We start from the raw sequence: 19,707 nt of genomic DNA, 5'->3' as shown, positions 1-19,707 counted from the left end.
CTGCAGAAAAGTATGCTTACCAAGATAGTAGGAAGTTTTAAGTTTAATAACAGAGTATTGCGTATTGTTAATAGAAAGGAAACAAGCAAACATTGCTGGAATGTTGCAGCTGATAGCTTGAAATGTATCTTCTTCTATCTTTTAGTTGTGATTCCCCCCCACCCCCAGCTTCTCTTTCTCCTAATTGTTTACCTGGTGTCAAGTTCCCATGGTTACTGAAGTTCCTCTCCTCAGCCCCACGGCGAGAGGCCGGATAGAGTAAAGAGAAGACCCTGCTGGCATTTCCAGCTGCTTGAAGTTTCTTTAGCCCAGGAAAGCACGAGGTTGGGAGAAGAGAACCCTTCTTTCCAACACGGAAGTTTGTAACTTTTTCCTGTCCCAGAATGTCTCTGAACTATGGAAGCTGAGAGGGCATGATTACCTTGCCTTCCCTTTCTTTCCCCCTGTGTTGCCAGGAAACCAGCCTCCCCCCCTCTCCCCCTCTGCCCCTCTGTGGAGAATACTCCTACACCTTTGTGGGCATTTGAAGAAGTTGGTGTCTGTTATTTCTTATCTTGGTGTGTGTAACCTTGATTTGTAGAAAGTTTGTAAGATGTACTAACTGAGAAAAATAATTGGTTCTCTCTCTGATGTTCCCTCCCTCCGAGAAACCCTGTTAAAGAGACCCCCCCAGACCCCAAATCCTTTGTCTCTCGTCCCTTGGATTCCCCTTCACAGAAATAAACTGTGGAATGCAAACCAGAGAGAGAGTCCCCCCCTGATTTCTTTACTCGCTCTATAGACTTGAATTCTTGAAGAAAATCAGTGAATCCCACGAACATATGCTGGCTCGAAACCCGAGTGAAGAGAAACTTCATCACTGAGCTAGCCAGGCCACACTCGAGAAGATGGAGTCACTGGAAGAAGATGTATGTATGTTTCGAGTGATTGGATAAAACAATTGTCTGTAAGATTTAGCAATATGCTATTGGCTGAAAACCTTATAAAATGTTCTGTAACAAAGAGATTTTGAAGCTGCTTATGGTAGAGGTGATCTTGTGCCATCTCCTGTATCTGTATGTGAGACTGGTGTCCAAAATAAAAGCTTATGACGTGTCACCTGGCAGTCCCATCCTACTTGTGAGAAAATTAACCTCCAATGTTACAAAGCCTGTTGGCCTACCAGTCTTTTGGCTTTTGTTAAGCTGCTGCTGGGTGATGTCCATGAAGCTGTGGGGGGCAATTCTTGTCCCGTGAGGCCAAAGAAACAAACTGTGTAGTTCTGAAGCCTTCTCCAGAGGCTAAAAGCAGAAGCAGCAAGCTTGTGTGGATCCATTTTGTGGTGATGACTGCAGCTTTGAAAGCTGCTTTGAAGCCTCAGCTCTGGGGTGACTCTGCAAGTCTTTTTGTGCTGTCTTGCGTTGCTAAGAACAGGAAAGGCGTCTCCAAATTCTGGATGCTGTCTTTGAAGACAAATGTGTAACGTGGTGCCCGGGCAGCTGCCTGGGCCCAAAGCACCCAGGGGAGCCGCTGAACAGCAGCTGAACATGAGCCAGCTTGGGCCCAGGTGGCCAAGAAGGCCTGGGGCATGCTGGCCATGTGTGAGCAATAGTGGGGCGGCAGGAGCAGGGCAGTGAGCGTCCCCCTGTGCTGGGCAGCGCCGCGGCCGCAGCTGGAGTGCTGTGTCCAGTCCTGGGCCCCTGTGATCAGAAAGTCATTGAGGGGCTGGAGCGTGTCCAGAGAAGGACAAGGGCATTGGGGAAGGCTGTAGAGGACAGGTGCAATGAGGAGTTGCTGAGGGAGCTTTGGCCATCAGACCTTGAGGGTCATGAGGGACCTTCAGCATCCCCTGACTGTATGAAATCATTTTAGATTGTAGAGCTACTGAGATTATTTCCTTTTTTTATTCCTTTGTTATGTTTTAGGAAGTGAAGACCTGTTTATTTTTTACTTTTTCCACCCAACAAAAGTGGTTTTGCTAAATATTTCTTTCTTTTTCCAATACTGGAAGGGGTTCTGATATAATTTTAATTTTCCCAGTCACAGTTCTGAATGATGGAGTATTTTAACAGAAGAACACTTATTTTGAGGCAGGGATTTTGGTGCAAGAGGAACTGTTTTGGTTCTTGGCTAACTGCAGGGCCTTGCACTTTATTTTCAGGTTAACAACGTTCATGTCTTGGTGGCTCTCATCCCAGCCCCTGGCATGAGATCCGTATGTGTTGTGTTTGGAATTGGGCAGGAAATCGGTGCCCTTGCACTCCAGCTGGTCCTCAGAGATGAGTGGAACTGGGAGGGGCTGTGCTTCATTTCTAATTACTGCTCCTTCAGCACAATCAGTGTGGGTGAGTCCAAGAGAAGAACTTGTCTGAGCACAGATGGACAAAGAATGCAGTTCCCAGTGCAGTGCTCTAGGTCTGATCCATGCTCATCATGCTCCAGATTCCCCAAGAGTGTGGTTTATTGAAGCAACAGGAGAGCAAGTTCAGCATTGCTGCTGATGGGGGCATTGGCTACAATGTTGATGTGTATAGGGACAGAAAGGATAGTAAAGACAGGTTCTCTGTCATAATCAGATTTCTGTATCTGTGATCTATCTATCTATCTATCTATCTATCTATCTATCTATCTATCTATCTATCTATCTATCTAACATTTACATTGTGGAATCTTCCTGGCTCCGGTGCAAAGCAGTTGGAGGTGCAAAGCTGACCTAAAGGCATCTCTTTTCAGGAAAGGAAGAGAGACAGGTTCCATTGACCAGTCTTGAGCAGGCAGAGGTTTTTCTTCCTGTAGACCTGGTTAGGTTTTTTCCCCTCAGAGCTTTTTTCCTGCACTAGTCTCTTCTACACAGAATTCCAAATTTATTCTTTAAATTTTTGCCTTTCCTAATGAGGTGTAACTCTTCCATGTGTAGGTGGTTTTTGGTGACTCTGGTCATACATGCATTACATGACACATGGTTTCCTTCATTGGCATCCCTAGGAGTGTGTCAATTCATTTGTTGATGGGGCCTTTGGAGGATCTCTGTTAGTGCCGCTCAGAATTCTCAGCTGACAAAAGAGGGAGGATAAACACCTTGGTCCTCTTCCATATACTCAGGTGGCCATAGGGGCTCTCTGACCTTCATCAGAGGATCAAATTGCACACATCCTAATCTCCTGAATGACCAAGGTTTCTAACAAGAGTGTAGATGTCAGAAAGGCAGGAATGGTGGTGCAGGCCTGAAGAGAACATGAACTCCACAAGTGTCTCTCACAAGGGATGAAATCACACAGGAAGCCACCTGCAGAGCCAGGGTGGAACTGTGGGACAGGGCTGAGTGTGAGTGACTATGGAAAGACAAAGAGGACAGAGCAGAAGGGGAGGGAGGCCCTCAGCAGACCCTTGAGAAATGGCACACATTTCCTGTCAGCTGCCCAGGAGTCTGTTGGGGATTCAGACCCAACTGGACCCTGATTGTACTGCCAGTGTCACTTTGGAATCTGGGTCTCCGCATGGGCAGAGAACAAGCCAGGAGAGCAGCAGCACAGTGCTTTGGGAACTTGTGAGCCCATCAGTGTTTGAGTCTTGGCCCACAAATGTTTTATGGGAAGTTGGAGCCCACCTTTTCTTGCTTTCTGTGCAGGTTGTTCTAGAGAAAGAGCAGGAGCAGATTGATTTGTCAGAGATGCCGTGCCAGATTGAGGGAGAGCTGTTGCCAGCCCGAGAGCAGGAAGAGCAGCTTGGACAGCAGATGGAAGAGCCACTGGAGAATGGCCAGGTAAGCCTGACTCGGCAGGTGACAGAGTGCAGGGCAGGAAGAGAGGCATAAAATGCAGCTCTTGGACCTGAGGAGGCCAGGAGTCCCCGAAGCACTGAAAACACAGAGCCTTGTAATCTGCAGTGATCAGTACTGGGACAGGAGGGTTACAGTGGAAGCAGAGATGGGGGGGAAGCAGAAAGAAGTGACTGAATGAGTGTGATTTTGAGGGTGAAAGAGGAAAAAGCTCAGACTGATGGTAGCTCCAAGTCACTTGCTCTCCATTTTTTTGGACAGTGCATCAAGGCAGAGCCGCAAGCAGAGTTGCCTGAAGCTCAGAGTAACATTGTGGTCGTGAAGAGGAGGCACGAGGAAGACACAAGAACCATCCAAGAGAAGACAAGAGTTCATCAGCAGAAGGGCAATCAACAAAACCAGGAGAGTGAAAGAGTTGCAGCCACTCCATTCACAAAACTTCCACTCTCTTGCTTTTTACAAGACATCAAGGAAAAGCTGCAAGCCCGGCTGCATGAAACCAAAGCTAAGTTCAACACAAGGGAGAAGTTGATGGAGGACAAAATGCAAACTATCAGAGAGAAATTTAGTCCCCTCCCTCAGACTCTACAGAAGCAAGTGAGTGAAACAGCAATAGACACTGCAGTCACCAGTCTGGTGTTTTCTGCCCTTGTCACCTTTCCACTGCAGAGCATAGAGGGGTAGTGGGATGCCTCTGAGTGCCATCCTGCTGTAGTGTCTATCACAGCCACTCTGAAGGGCATTTCCTGGTGTGCTGACTCTCAAATGTTGCCCTGAGCAATGGGACTAATCCTTTGGCCTTTTGGCCAGCAGTCATCCTAATTGATTCCTGCTGGCCTGTTCCTGCTGGCCTTGTTTCTTGAGATGTTTTTACAGGAGAACATGGTGACCCAGAGGGGGGATTGAAACCAGCTGTCTGTAGCCCTTATAAACCTGCTCTGTCCCTTTCTTCACAGTCAATGACTCTTGGCTGACAGGGCCAAGCTGTAGTCTCTGACTGTTTTGTTCTGTTTGACTTGAGGTGGAAGTGTTGACATCTCACCAGCCAGGCTGTGAAGGCATCCAGCAAATGAGTGGAGATGAAGAGTCCCGAGGTGGATGTGAGGCACAGGAACGGCCAAAATCAGAGAAGGTGAGGGTTCAGCATGTGTCAAAGAAGGTGCAGGAAAAGTGGACCCAGCGGGAGGATGTAGAACAGTTGAACAAGGAATTACAAGTGTGTCTGTAGCCTTTTGTATCTCCTGGAAGCTGGGATCTCTGTTTTAAAGTGAGCATCTTGTATTTCTTTCCCTCAGGGAAAATGGTGAACATGGAAAATCCCACAACAAAGTATACCGAACTTGGAAATATTGGCAGTGGGTGAGTCCAACCCCAGTTACTTCTCCAAAACCATGGGCCAGGTGTTTTTCTAGTGGAATATCTACCAAGTATGAAGACAAAGAAGCTGCAAACATGTTCAGACACTGGGGATAGATTGTCCCATCTCTCTCAGTGCTGGCTCAAATTGGCAAGTGTGGTCGGAAGGCATTGTCAAAGACATCTCCATGCTGCCAACCAAGGTCTTGCCTGCAGCAGGAGAAGGACGTGGAAGAAGACAGCCTTGTCTCTCAAGTGTGGGACAGCTCTGTGGTAATTTCTTTAGCGTTTTTGCATATCTCCAAATCATACATCCACACTAATAAAAGGAGAAGAAGCTACCACCAATGAGAGCTGTCAGATAACAGTTCTCAGGAGCATTTCTTTCCAAGAGTTTGCTAAAGGAAATACTCCATGCTCAGGATTAGAACTGCACAGTTTAGAAACTGATACCTGAGATGAAGGATTAAGATGTCTTTTTGAGCTGAGGCAGGAAAGCCCAACACTTCAGGAACTGGCCCATTGCCCATGGATTTGAGGGGAAAATATATCATCTGCCTTCTGGTAGACCCCTCCTGCATCCTGCAGCTTTTAGACACTTGCATAGGAAAGCCTATGTGGTTTGGCTTTCAGTCCAAGATCTAAGTGGCTTCTCCTTTCTTTGCTGCTGTTTTGTTTCTAGGACTTTTGGGGAGGTTTGTAAAGCACTCGACACTGCCACAGGAGGAGAGGTAAATGTCAACAGCACTCACAGACTCTGCTGCTCTCAAGGCGTTTCCCCACTGATGGGAGCTGTGGCTGGAATTTTGGGTAGAGCTGTGCTGAAAAGGCACAAGAAGCACAGACTGGTGCCAGCCTGCAAATTGCACTTGGGACAGTCTTTGTCCTTCTCAGGTGCCTGTAGGAAGGCAAGGAGCCCACTCGCTCTCAATTGCTAAAACAGAGGTGATGCCTTAAAGCATCTCACTGCTCTTTGAGGCTACAATTCAGAGTCCTGAATCCTCATTTCTGACTGCCAGCAAATATATCTGAATGTTACTGGTAGCTGCTTAGCCACCTGCAGTACTGCACTTGGGAGCCACATGCAGGGAGAGATCTGCAAGGTGCTCCTAAAAGCCCCAAGCCCTGCCCATAGCACATGATGTATCCACTGAGGAGTAAGGGATGAAGTGTTTCTTCTGAATCCCAGACTGAGCAGAAAAGAGTGTGGTCAGAGCTTTGTGGGTGATAGTTGGGACATCTTTGTTGCCAAGTGGGCAAGGCAAAATGTCAGTGGCCATGTGTCCTGCCACTGGCCCCCAAGGGAGCAGAGAATTGGGCTGTTGGAATGTCAGTTCCTAATTACTCCAATGTCTAACCAAAGGCACTTTGGCACAGCTCGGCTGTGTCACTGCAAAATCACTCGCGCCGTGTGCGTTGTGGTCTTGTGCCACCAGCTTCTTAAGTTACTGATTTTCAATGTCATTTTAGGTGGCCATAAAGAAAATAAATCTCCAAGGACTGAGGAAGAAGGGACTAAGAGTCAATGAACTCATGGTCCTGAAGAAGAATAGGAATCCCAATGTGGTTACCTGTTTAGACAGGTGAGTTGTTGTGCTTTTTGCCCATGAATGTTTGTTTACATACTGCAGACATGCAAGGCAAAAACCCGCTTTGGACACTGGCAGAAAATTGAGCTGTTAATTACTGGTAAATTATTATTGCTGAGAGGACATGGGGAAACACCATAAATTCCACAAGAGTTAAGAATTACGTGGGGTGTTATACATTGGAGGGGAATCTTAGGTATTAGGCATTCCAGGAAGTGTGTACCGCTCAAGTACCTCAGCCAATAGGGAAAGAGAGAAGGGACATGCGGCTGGCAAATGAGGATAAAAAGGAGGCTGTGCCCTTCAAAAATTTGAGAGATCCCAGGGGAATGTCCCACGGCCCCTCCCTTTATTCAAAATTTTTGGCCATAAACCTCTGGTGTTTGGGAATTTATTTTCCTGACATTGCGCATCTCCAATGTATCGGTAGAGAGTGCATCTTGTCTGCATGAATCTTCTCTGGCACATGTAGCTTGAGAATTGCTCAAAAACCTGGATCAGTCATATCTTACTAAATCAATAGCCTGTAAGTTCACGTACTCACCACATTCTTTGGGGGCTTGATTTTTTCAAATGATTTCTTACATGCTGATAAACAAAGAAGGATTTCCCTTGAATTGGCTCCCCTTTTTTCCATTGCTGTCCATGCCAGAAAGACTATGTGCTTGTTTCCAGAACCATGAACATGACAGGATTTCTTATCTGTTACTAAGTTGCATTTTTCACTTGCTGGCCACCTAAAGACATCTCCTTTTTGCAGTTTGCATCTTTATTCTTGAGACAGATTGCAAACACTGCACAGCCTAGAGGGGATGGCTATTCCTGTTATTCTGTCCTTGTCACAAAGACACCTAGAAACAAGACTCAACCAAGAAACCAAAGTAGCCATGCATGTGTGTCTCCATGTACTTGTTTCCTTCTTTCAGCTACCTTGTGGATGAGCAATTGTGGCTGGTGATGGAGTACATGGACGGAGGCACTCTGAGTGATGTTATCAGCCAGACCCACTTGTCTGAAGACGAGATGGCAGCCGTCAGTCGGGAGGTCAGTGATCCCATCTATACTTCCAAGGGTTTGGGCAGGATTGTCTGTGGAACTAGGACTCTGAATGGGAGTGATTTCATGTGCCAGGCTTTGTTTCTGTGTTGCTGGTACGCTATGGGCAAGCAAGAGCACCTCAAGTGAACTGTCTGCCAGTGCCCCTACACTCATTGTACTCACTTCTTGTATTCTTACCTCCTGCTGTTGTATTCTAACTCTGTTGCTTGTATTTGGATTTGCTGTTCTCCACTTTGCCTCTCTAAACGTTTACCTTGAGCCTGTCTGCACTGCATTCCCTGCCTGTAAAAGCAAAGGTGCTGGTTGTCAGGATTTGAAATGAACAGCAGAGAAGAAAAAGTGACTCATTTCTCACAGTCCTCAGCTGGAAAGGATAGTAGTGCAGCCAAAATGCTGTTTGCTTCTGGCAGGTGACTGATGTGATACTTCCAAGTCTCTGCTGAGGCCAGCAATAAATCCTTTGTCATGCAGCCTGCCACCCAAAAGTGATCCGCTTCACACCAAAGGGAGGGACTTTTTCCTGTCTTGGAGAGCCTTCCTTTGTCCTCTGGATGGGGAGAGGACATCCACTGCAGCTGCAGTCACTCTGGCTGGTTTGCAGGGGACAAGCTGCAACAGCAATTGCTGCTGCTGTTGCAAAAGCTGCCATGCCTTTCCTGACAAAGGTCCTGCTCTGCTCCTATTGCAGCAGCAGGCTCTTCCTCTCAGTGGCACTGTGTTCTGCCGTTACTCCCCATTCCCCTGCAAAGGGAATTTTTACAGCTGTTTCCTTGCTTGTGTGATGAAATCACATCACTCATTTTTGCCCCTGTTTCTGTTTTTTCTCTCAGTGCCTACAAGGACTGGATTTTCTTCATTCGAACCATGTGATCCATCGAGATGTGAAGAGCTGCAACATCCTTCTCAGAACGGACGGCTCTGTCAAGCTGGGTCAGTGTATTCTTGGTCAGGTTCAGCCTTCCAGGGATGTGGGGTGTGGGGCTGCTTTCAGTGACTGCCAGCTCCCCCAAAATGGTGCTGCTGGCAGTGGAGGGGCCCTGATGTGGGCTGAGGGCTCAGTTGCAAATGTGCAGAGAGGTATGATAAGGAAGCACAAGCAGTCAAGAGTGGCATTGGTCTGTGTATGTGTGTCCCTGCCAGAGGGAGGGAGCAACAATCTGAACCTCCAGGGGAATAAAGGCCCCTGCTGTGAGCAGTGTTTAAAACCCTGTTTTTTTTGGGAGGTGGCCAATACCATACTTCCTTGGCTAAGGCTCCAAGGAAATGGAGAATGGAAAGTTGTCCAGGAGATTCAACAACACATTCTGAGACTGGGAGTGGGCAATTCTTTTGCTTGGTTTCCTAATTGGAGCTGCCTTTCATGGTGTGTTGTTTTCTCCACAGCTGACTTTGGCCTTTCTGCTCAGCTTACCCCTGAGCACAGGAGACAGAGCTCCGTGGCCGGCACTTCTGGGTGCAGGATGCCTGAAGTCGTGACAGGGCAACCATATGGCCCCAAAATGGACATATGGTCTTTTGGAATCGTGGGCATCAAAATGGTGGAATGAGAAGTTCCTTCCTGGAATGAAATTCCTGTCTTGGTAAGGAGAAAATACTCTCTGATCCTGCTGACTTTCTCACCTGTCCCATGTCCTGTGTGCAACTGGACAAAATGCCATTGCCATCTGCTGGCACCACTTCCACCAAGGTCCCCTTCTAAAAATGTCCCTGCAGCACGTCAGCATCTGCTGTAGGTTTGGTTGCATCAGAAGAGAAGTGGCAGGTACCCAGTTCAGAAACGTGCCATTTTGTCCTTCAGCCATTCCTGACATTTCTCCTTTGCTTTTTGAACACTGTTGGAGCTTTGTCTCTGAAGGACAAGAATATTTCAGTGGGACATTAAGATGTGTGATGAATATCTTTCAAAATGGAGGTTGAATCTTCCCAGTTTCAGTTTTAGAGAAAAAGTAAGAAAAGAGGAAAAGAAAAAGAAAAAGAAGTAGAAAAAGAAAAAGAAAAAAGAAAAAGAGAAAGAGAAAGAAAAAGCACCCTTGTCTGTTTCTTGGTTGTCTAACAAGTGGATGAACTCGCAGTTACGTGCCTGGGGCTGGGATCCAAGGTGTGTGGTTGATACTGGTGCTGTTCCTTTAGCACAGGAGCAGGGCCATCCTGGGTTGCACAGTGCCAGTGACAGTGAGGACTCCAGCTCCCCACCATGTTGTGTGGCTGAGCTCAGCTCCACAGTAATGTGGGAAAAGGAAAGAAAGCTGCAAGGATTACTTTTACTCAAGGGGAATGTGTTGGCTGTTTTAGGATTGGGAGGTTTCCTGTGGATTGAAGAACACATGATAACAAAGTCTCTCTGGTCACCATCTACTTCAGTGCCACCAGCACAGAGCTGTTAGCATTGGGATGGGTGCTTTTATGGAGACCATGGCAGAGCCTGGTGTCATGGAGAACTTGCAAAAACCTCCCATTTCTTGCCTGGCACTTTGTGGAATGCATTGGCATTTCATGAATGCATTGACTTGAGTATCCAAAGGAGCAGAGGATTACCATAGGGATGGCACTTCTCCTTCTTCTGCGCTGACCATGAGAAGGTTTCCTGATGCCACGTAAAGAAGCAGAAACCTGCAGACTGCTGAGACACAGAGCTGCAGGCAGCCCCTGTGTGCCCCTTTGGGCCCAAACTGGCATTTTCATCCTAATACATTTGTGCAGGCATCTTAATGTGTCTGTGTTGAATATGAGATTCCAAATGCTTGTTTCCTTGCCTGAGGAATGCCTGGTGGATTTCCTTTCTTTTCTTCCAATTACCATTGTTTTTGAGAACAACAGCGGCAAAAGCTTGATGAGTTTTGTTTTCTGGCAGCTGTGCTTAAGGGACCAACAAGCACTGCAGAGATTATTCATGTAATAATCCTTGGAAGCAGTAGAGTTAGTATAGCTAAGTCTCCAAAATAGTCATATGACAAAATATGTCAAGCTGGTGTGAATCCTCAGAGAAGGAAACATGCTTTTGGTGACGTAGTTCCCATAACCAGGTCAGTCGATGAAATCAGCTGCCAAGGCAAGATCTGCTGGATGCTGGAAAAGCTGCATTGGGATTAGGTTTTTTCTTGGTATAGGACAGTCACCTCTACCTCTCTGCTATGGCAGAAACTGCCAGTGCAGAGTGGAGCTTTAACAATGGGCTCTGGGAGAGCAGTTACAGATGGGAAAGAAACAGGTGGAGCCTTGTGTTTCCTTTTTTTCCAGCATCAACGGATAGCCACAGGAGGGAGACCAAAGCTGCAGCAGCCCAACCTATTCTCACCATGCCTGTGTGATTTCCTGTGCTGCTGCCTGCAGACAGACGAGGCACGGCGCTGGTCTGCCAAGGAGCTCCTGCAGGTAAAATGCCGAGGGGCTGCAGGTGAAACAGTGACCCAGGGATGGGCTCCTCCTCCACTGCAATCCAGGTCATCAGATGAGCCTTCCTCCTCCTCACCTGTAGGGACCTGTAAAGGTCACCTGATCCAAGTGCCCTGCAATGAGCAGAGAGATCTTTAAAGGGATCAGGATACTCAGAGCCCTCTCCCACCTGCCTGGAATGGTTCCAGGAACAGGGCACCTACGAGATTTTGGGGCAACCTGTGCTAGTGTTGCACCATGGTCTGAGTGAAGTTCTTCCTTAGACCTTAGGGGCACTGACTCGGTCCCCTTTTTCTTAAAAATATTAGCCCACATCCTGTTGTAACTGGACCTGTTCAAAAAGATGTCCCACACTCCCTCAGAAGCCAGTTTGAAGATCTGGAAAGTGGCAATGAAGTTTCCCTGGGGTCTATTCTTCTCCAGGCTGAATAACTCCAGGTCTCTCAGCCTGTCCTCAGAGGAGAGGTGCTCTGCGCTCTGTTTCTGTTGCCCTGTTCTGTAATTTGGTGGGGTGTTCAGTTTTATCTAATGACAAAAGAATTGATGTAGAGCAATCCAGATTACAGAGGTGTGTAATGGTGGTGGAGGAAGCCAAGGAAACCAGTCCCGGCTGAGTGGTCAGAGATTTGGCTGTGGGAAGGAGGGGCTGTCGAGGGCTCACTGTGAACCTCCGAGGGGCCCTGGTTTGTGCCCCCTGCCCCTCTCTTAGAGGTTTCTGCCGTGCAAACAGGGACAGCTGAGTGGGACTTGTCCCTGCCCCATCCTCAGCCTGGCACGGTCAAGCAGACAGCAACTGCCCCAGGGTTACTGCCAGGTTGTGTGGCAGAGAGGGAACTGCAGGACCCAGTGCCACTTGGCTGTCCCTGCTGGGAAGGAAGGTGCCATCCAGCACTGGAGGAGCAGGGCATGGAAAGGTAGACACTGCTCTGTCTGCCTGTGGAAATTAGCACAGTGCCTGTTTTTCAAAGAGAGGAACCTATGTGAGGCTTTGGAGTTTCCTGAAAGGTAGAAACCCCAGGGACAGAAAGCACCATTTCTAGAGCAGTGGCGGAGAAACAGTCCCATCAAGTTTAGACACCAGAATTAACGGATGAGTGGGACTCAGGGCCAGGTTTGCCTGTGATGGCAAGGTTCTGCACATGAAGATGGAGGTGCAGATGATCCCATCTTCTGGGTCTTTCTAGGAAGCAGAGGAATCCTGAGTGAGCCTGTGAAGCACTGAGCTTGGAAAGTCATGGTTTAATGCTTTTTGTTGTTTTCTTTCCTTTGGACAGCATCCATTTGTAACATCAACCAAGCCAGCATCCACCCTGTCACCACTCATTATTTCATCGAAGAAGAAGAAGAAGATGACAAAAATGTGACAGAAGACATTATCTGCATAACCAGTGTAGAGCAGTAGTGTAGGATTGCCTAGCAGTTTTGTAGAGTAGGATTGTAGAGTAGGATTGTAAATAAATAAAGTTTTCTGAAACATCAACTCATTTGGAAGATTCCCTTCCTTCTGACTCTTTCAGAAAACTCCAAGAAAACTGTGGTAATGGACATTTCTGGGAGTTACTTAGTTTCTGTGTAAACCCTTCCTGCAGCTGTGATGTGTTTTTCCCCTCCCCTCCCTGTCCGTGAAATGTTATTCCCTTGACTTGGTGTTGTATGTCTCTCGGCCCCTCTCCCGGGGTTTGAAAGAGCCCGGGAAATGTATCCTCTCCCTCTTTTCTCTCCTGAATCCCAGCCAGAATAAATATCCTCCTTTATTCTGGAGGGTGAAGCAGCCCCTTGGTCTTTTATCTTGGCTGTAAAGAGCCTTCCTGGCCCCCTCCCCCCCCACCCCCACCCCCTCCACCCCCGCCAGAGCTAGCCAGGATTACTTCGGGAGTAAGTTACTTCAGAAACTTCAGAAAGCTATATAGTTTAATGGGTGGGAACTTGGCCCTTGCAAGAGGAACAATGTATTGGTCAATGGGTGGGCAGTTAACTTTTGAAAGAGGAACAATGCAGAATGGAGGCTTTGTTGGCATGGATTCGGTATGCTGAGCCATTATGGTCTCATCTCATGTGCAGGCCATGTGGGAGCTGATGCTGTCACTGGGAAAATTGCACTCCTGAGCAGGAGATATAAGACCTGGCTTGGAGGGGTGAGAAGGGTGAGATACAAAACGATCACTATTTTGATGTATGGGATGTCCTAAAAGTGCACTGCCTACCTGCCCTCCTGCCAAGCACCGTGCTTCATCTCCTCCTGCTCAGTGGGTTTTTTGGAATTCATGGGTTGGTATGTATTATTTGCTACTGTAAGTAATAGAATAAATTTGCTTTGCAACCCCAGTTGGGTCAGGTTCTTTTGTGTGTTGGTTTCCTCCTGAACCTATGACAATGACTACCAGAGAGCCTCAGGACAGCCCTGCTCTCATGTCAATAAATTCTGAGAAGTGATTTAAATATGTCCATTAATTTGGGGCAGTATTTAGCCTGTGAGTTTCAGCAAAGCATTGAATATGTCTTAGTTCCATGGATACAAACTAGTAGGTGAGATTGCTGGGTGTGCACAAGTTAGGGAAGGGATTCCCCACACATCCAGAGCAGAAATAAAATAATGCCTCCTTTCTAACCCTGAGCTGGCCATGGGGATTGGGCCTTGCTTGGTGATGTTAAGTTTGGCAATTTCTATTGAGCAGGTAAGAAAAGTCCAAATGAAACATTTTCCAGCTGTTTCCTGTTGCACCCCAGGAGCTGGTGGGGAAAGTTGTTAGTAAGATGCTCTGGGATGTGACCTCTGTCTAAAGAATGTTCTCCTATGTCTCCTTTGGTGTTTTATGTACCCCAGTTTCAGCATCCTAGTTATGTCATTCCTTGTCTCCAGCCAAGAATTATGTCATCCCTAGTCTCCACTCCAGTTCTAGAATGTTCCCTGCATTTGTTTTCCCTGTTGGTTGCCATTCCCTATCACTCCACCACCAAGACCCTGGTTGGCTCCACCTTTGCACTGCCCCTGTGCCCTCAACACGTGGCCCTCAGGTCTGATGTTCCGTATCTGTGGATAACCGTAGTCCCTTCTCTGTTCTGGGTTCTTTGTCCCTAGTTCCCTTCTGTGTGAGAGCAATAGACTCCACAGGAATGTCATACAAAGAACCCCTCTCGTACTTATTTGTCAACCCTCAGACAACACAGCGGTGCATGAGTGCTTGGTGCTCAGAGCTATCCCTTTCCATTGGAGACACAGAGCTCTCGGGAAGGCTTTAGCAGCTCCTGCTGCGCTGCCGCAGTTTCCCTCTGGTTTACCTTTCTGGGGGCCAAAGCTCTGTGCTGCAGGTGGCCTGAGTGTGTAAGGAGCAATGCAGTCCCCACAAATGTCTTGGTTTTCCCAACACCGTGACTTTCCCATCATCACTTGTTCCCAGGTGTGCCCAGCTCTGGCAGGAGAAAGAGCCCACAGCACAGTGGGCAGTGTGCCCTACCTGGCCGGGACTCTGTGGCACAGAGCAGCAGCAGCAGCAGCAGTGCTAGCACCTTTCATCCTGCTCCTGCCTTGGCTTCACCTGGGGGACAGAAGCCTCTGGAAATCAGCAGCACCACTCTTTATTCCCAGCTTAGAGCAGCAGCTGCTGCTGGTGGGCAAATCCTGCCAGTTTGACTGCTTCCAAAGTGGAATAAAGGCTGAGGTAGAGATAGACATACGAAGGAACCCTGGGTATGTCCAATAAATGTGCAAATATGTGGAGAGATTTGTTAGGAATTATTTCAGCTGTTATGGCAACAGTGCTTTCTTTCATGGTTCTGTGCAATGTTTTGGGCCATTTTCTTGGACTGGTTTCCTTGTCTTTGGTCTCATCTGGGTGCTCAGTTGGGGAACAGGCTGTAGGTGCTTGGAGCACCCTTGGTTTTACTCTTGGATCCCTTGAACAACAGGGTTTGTTCCAGCAGGGGAGTTTGTGCACCTTTGTGACAGAGGAGAACTTGCCAGGCTATTTTGTGTTTGCTGTAGGGAAGGTTGGGTTGCTTTGCATAAATTTGCATAAATTTCAAGGCAGAACGCTTGCTTTGTGATGCCAGGGCATGGTTGCCGCACTGTCCTGGTGACATCAGAAGGTTGCCTTGTTGCACAGAAGGCCTCAGTGTCAGAGCAGCTCTTGGGCTTGCTCAGTGCGGGAGCATCCTCCTGCTTGAGGCGTTTGTCAGTGGGCAGCTGCACACTGGCAGGAGCCTTGTTCTTCTTGTGTTGGAGCACAGTCTGCAAACTGCCACAGCAGTGCTCCAATGATGGAGCAATTTGCTGCTGCAGTTTGCACTGTTTATGGCATTGTTTATTCTGGCTATTATCTGGCAAACCTGGCATGTAAGTAGAGGTTTTCCCTGGGTGTAACCTAACCTGGCTTTTGTAGGTCTTCCTGCTTTTTCTTAGTGCCTGGGTTGATTTTGAAACAGAAGGACTATTAGAATGCCACTGGTATGGTAAAGCTCCTATCAACACGTTCAGCAAAAAACAGGGTGTCTGTAGCCAGGGGTCTGCAGGCAGCATTTGCAAGGCAACCTGCAAGGGTTCCATTCCCTCCACAAGTGAGGAAAAGGAGAGAAGGGGAGTCTGTGGCAGCAGAGTCTGTTGCTTCCTCAGTTTGCTGGATGAAGGAGAACAACTTTGAAAATGTAGACTGAGAGACCTTCTTGAAAGGCCTTCTAAAATCTCTGCAGTTGTTCCCAGAATTCAAAGAAAGCTTCTTTTTCAAAAAAAAATTATCATGAAAGGATATGACTATCTGAGTTCACCCTTTTCTGAGTGCTAAAATAGTGATTCCCTTTGCAATGGAGGGCAAACTCCGAAGCAGTGTCAGCTCCTGAAGCCTGGAGCTGGTGCTGCTCTGTTTCACAATAGATCTGCCACAGTCCAGGGGGACTTGGGGGAAGATTTTCTGGGGAATTCTTTTCAGCAAGTTAATGAGAACTACTGCATGCAACTAATAAAATTAAAAAAAAAAAAAAAAAAGAAAAAAACCCCCAGGAGTACTTGAAGGAGAGGATTGAAAAAGCTGCTTTGTGTCCGGGGCAGAACAGAAGCATTGAGTGCTAAAGAAGAAATGGCATTATCTTGATCAAGTTTGTATTCATATACTAGCAAAACAGGCCAAAGCGTAGGCACAAGCAAGAATATTGCCCAGTTCCTTGTTGGATGTGTGAAAGAATTGTGTCTCCTGAGGAAGGCTGTCCAAGGAAAATACCCTCTGTTTGGGTTCACATAATCTATGGGATTCAGCAGCCCAGGCAGTTTTCTCACCCCATTGGGTTCATTTTCCCTTGCTCACTGCAGGTCACCTGAGGCGTGTATGCAGAACTGGCCATTCAAAGGTGAGTAAGAAAGCAATCTTTGATATTCCAGGTGTTTAGGAATGGTAGAGCAAGCAGTAACCATAGCCAGTAGCAGAAGAGTATAGATAGCCAGTGGACAAAGCGGGAAGTAAATATTTAAAATGTGTGCAGCAGAAATAGGAAAGGTGTGGCTACGTATTTCCAAATTTTCCATTCCAGATCTTGACAGAAATAAAAGCCCAGTTTTACCCAGGGAACATAGATAGCTCCTAGAAGATGTGGATGAAGATGGCATTAAGAGCCTTATATATTATGGCTAAAGTAGTCATTTTCAATTAATAGGAGTGACTTAGAATCCGTTTGATATCAAAGCTGATGATTTCTCCTGAGTAGAGCAGGTTGGCTGTAGATGTGAAAAGCAAGAAAGTTGGAAGTGATAAGTAACGGCCTGTCCCTTGTGCTTGTCTCTTTGCACAGAGCCCAGAAGCAAGAGCAGTTTCAGCCCTGGCTCCCTCTGCACCTGGAGAGGGAGCCAAAGAGGGGGAAACTGAGCAAGAGGAGCAGAAGAGTGGAGCTGTGCTCACCGAAGAGGTGGAGCCATCCCAGACAGTAAGTGCCAGTTCTGGGTGGAGCTGTCTTTAGTGCGGGGCAGAGCTGCAAGTTTCTGGCCAGCCAGCACTTGCTGTTGGAGGCTGAGGGTGCTGAGGGCTGGAGTCCTGGCAGCACCTAGCCATTCCCTCCAGCACAAGACAGCTGGGAATTGGGCTTTGAGCTGTCGTGCTGAGGCACCAAAGCGCTGGTGCTCATGTGCGGGCGAGCATGTGGCTGCTTGGCTCAGTGCAGCTCTGTCTCTTGGCTCCTCCAATGCCATGGCCAAGGGCACAGGTGGGAGTTCTGGGCCTCAGCAGGTCTGGTTGGTTTGCTTTCCCTTTTTGGAACCCTGTGTATGGCCAGTGGAAGTGTTCTGCAGTTGTGTGGAGTAATTCTTCATTTTTACACAGTCGCTTGGCCCATCTGTTTTTGGCCTCTGTTAAGCTGCTGCTGGGCGCTGATTGTCTGGTCCATGAACCTGGGGGAGGCGATTCTTGTTTGATGTGGCCAAGGAAACAAACTGCGTGGTTCTGAAGCCTTCCTCTGAGGCTAAAAGCAGAAGCAGCAAGCTTGTGTGGATCCATTTTGTGGTGATGACTGCAGCTTTGAAAGCTGCTTTGAAGCCTCAGCTCTGGGGTGACTCTGCAAGTCTTTTTGTTCTGTCTTGCGTTGCTAAGAACAGGAAAGGCGTCTCCAAATTCTGGATGCTGTCTTTGAAGTCAAATGTGTAACGTGGTGCCCGGGCGGCTGCCTGGGCCCAAAGCACCCAGGGGAGCCACTCAACAGCAGCTGAACGTGAGCCAGCTTGGGCCCAGGTGGCCAAGAAGGCCTGGGGCATGCTGGCCATGTGTGAGCAATAGTGGGGCGGCAGGAGCAGGGCAGTGAGCGTCCCCCTGTGCTGGGCAGCGCCGCGGCCGCAGCTGGAGTGCTGTGTCCAGTCCTGGGCCCCTGTGATCAGAAAGTCATTGAGGGGCTGGAGCGTGTCCAGAGAAGGACAAGGGCATTGGGGAAGGCTGTGGATGACTATGGTAGTGTGATTTTAATGGTTATTTGGGGAAAGACGTAAGGAACACAGGGGAAAAGTGATTTCTTTGTGAGAAGGTGCTGGGCACTTTCTCTGTGCCTAAAAGAAGCCAATAGTGATCAAGTTGTGGGAAGTGACAACATTTTACAACAGCACTGAAAAATTCAATCTGCCCCTGGGAATGCACCAGTGTACAATGCACGAGCCTGGGAACTGACCCTTTTGCTTCCGGACCCAGGAGGTAGCAGAGGTGTGGTGAGGCCGGCCCTGCTCGCCCACGGCCTGGGCGGCCTGGGGGAGGCCGGGCCGGATGCCAGCGGCTCCTGGGCGAGGAATGGAGGCGGCAGGAGCCTGGCCCGAGGCTGGGCCTGGCCACGGCTGCTGACATCTTGCCGACGCTGAGTCCTGCGTGGCGCTTGACAGCTCCAGGCCGAGCCTACTTCCCCTGCCAGGGCAGAGAGGTGCCCCGAGTGGCCTGACATCCAGCACCATGCCTGCTGCGGCTACTAGATAAAAAATGGAACCCTGTCAGATAGGCAGATGAGACCTCCAGACCTTGTTCTTCTCTGCAGGGAGAGAAAAGGACAGTGACAACATGGGAAAAAGCAACCTAAAAACCTTGAAGTCAATGAAAGAATGAGTCAAAGCTGAAATCAAAGAGGGATGAGAAAATGGCAAATAGGACTAAAATATTCTTTCAGTAGTACCATAGAAATAAACAATAATATACTAAAATATCTCCTTTAATTCATGAGAGTAGGGGGGGGGGATGAAGTACTGAGACTGTAAATCTGAACCAAAATATCCCTTAATAAAGCCAAGCAAATGTTAAAGAAGCTGTAACCCCATCAAAACTTTACAGAGAGAAAGAGATGAGAGGGATGCACATCTTTTGCACCCAGGGAGAGAAGAAAAAAAGGCTCTGTTTCCAGAGATGATTGCAAAAACCAACTAAGAAAAACCTTTGCTTTTAAACAACTCATCCATAAAATAATTCCCCATGAGTTCATAGCCCATAAACACCCTTGTAAGAAAGCTGTGAAAATGCGAGGGATATGAGGATAGCAAAATTTTTCCAGGGCTCCTGCAATTCCTGATAATGAAAAAACACCAAGAACCTGCTTTTCTCTAAACATGTCTCCCTACCATAACCAAAACCGCCCCTCCTCACCCTACAAAAACTCATATAAGTCTAGTGTATAGTTAGTTCTGCTTTACCATCCCAAGTTTTGTGTCTGCGTAGTCAGTTAGGAGAAGAAAAAGTTGGGTAGGGGGCCGGAAAAGTATCCAGGAGTTTTATTCTGGTTTCTTATACTTGCAATCCTGATAATAAGGTTTATTTTTTTCTGGCTAAGTTTTCAACCTGTTTTAACCTACTCCTAATGCATAACTCCCGCCCCCACCCAAAAAAAAAAAAAAACCAGAAAAAAGAAAGGAGTAAGTTTCCTGGTGATTGTAGCGTGTGCTAAAAGCAACGTCACTCTTTAGTACATTAATCAGAAAACGAAAAATTAGCAAATGTCAACCACTAGAAGGACAAGTTCAGTGAGGAGGTGCGGAGGGAGCTTTAGGCTGGTGTCAGACAGGCAGGCTGATGAGGGAGCATCAGGCAGACTTCCAGCAATCCCTACGTGGCAGTG

General features: G+C 47.7%; 1 protein-coding gene and 1 long non-coding RNA gene across 15 annotated transcripts in view; both read left to right on the top strand.

The window, feature by feature from the left end:
• Positions 1–9,306: 9,306 nt before the first annotated feature.
• On the top strand, positions 9,307–12,449 carry LOC111924470 (uncharacterized). The gene is made up of 3 exons (XR_015280004.1): positions 9,307–9,341; positions 10,999–11,133; positions 12,429–12,449. It is a non-coding gene; the product is annotated as an uncharacterized LOC111924470 (long non-coding RNA).
• A 2,111-nt stretch (positions 12,450–14,560) lies between these two features.
• LOC111924468 (uncharacterized) overlaps positions 14,561–19,707 on the top strand; it is a 74,727-nt gene continuing 69,580 nt past the window's right edge. For 3 of the 14 annotated variants that reach the window (XM_086867745.1, XM_086867741.1, XM_086867736.1), the window contains exons 1-2: positions 15,217–15,487; positions 16,454–16,491. In XM_086867745.1, the coding sequence (XP_086723871.1) occupies positions 15,409–15,487; positions 16,454–16,491 (117 nt within the window). In that variant the 5' untranslated portion in view covers positions 15,217–15,408. Of the gene's footprint in view, positions 15,488–16,453; positions 16,492–16,929; positions 17,062–19,707 lie in introns of all 14 variants that reach the window. The other 11 variants (XM_086867748.1, XM_086867737.1, XM_086867735.1 and 8 more) reach the window with 9 other exon arrangements.

This window comes from Cyanistes caeruleus, chromosome Z, assembly GCF_971803275.1.
Source record: "Cyanistes caeruleus chromosome Z, bCyaCae1.hap1.1, whole genome shotgun sequence".
NCBI lineage: Eukaryota > Metazoa > Chordata > Aves > Passeriformes > Paridae > Cyanistes > Cyanistes caeruleus.
The sequence above is the reverse complement of the archived record's forward strand: the minus strand, read 5'-3'. Positions and strand labels throughout refer to the sequence as shown.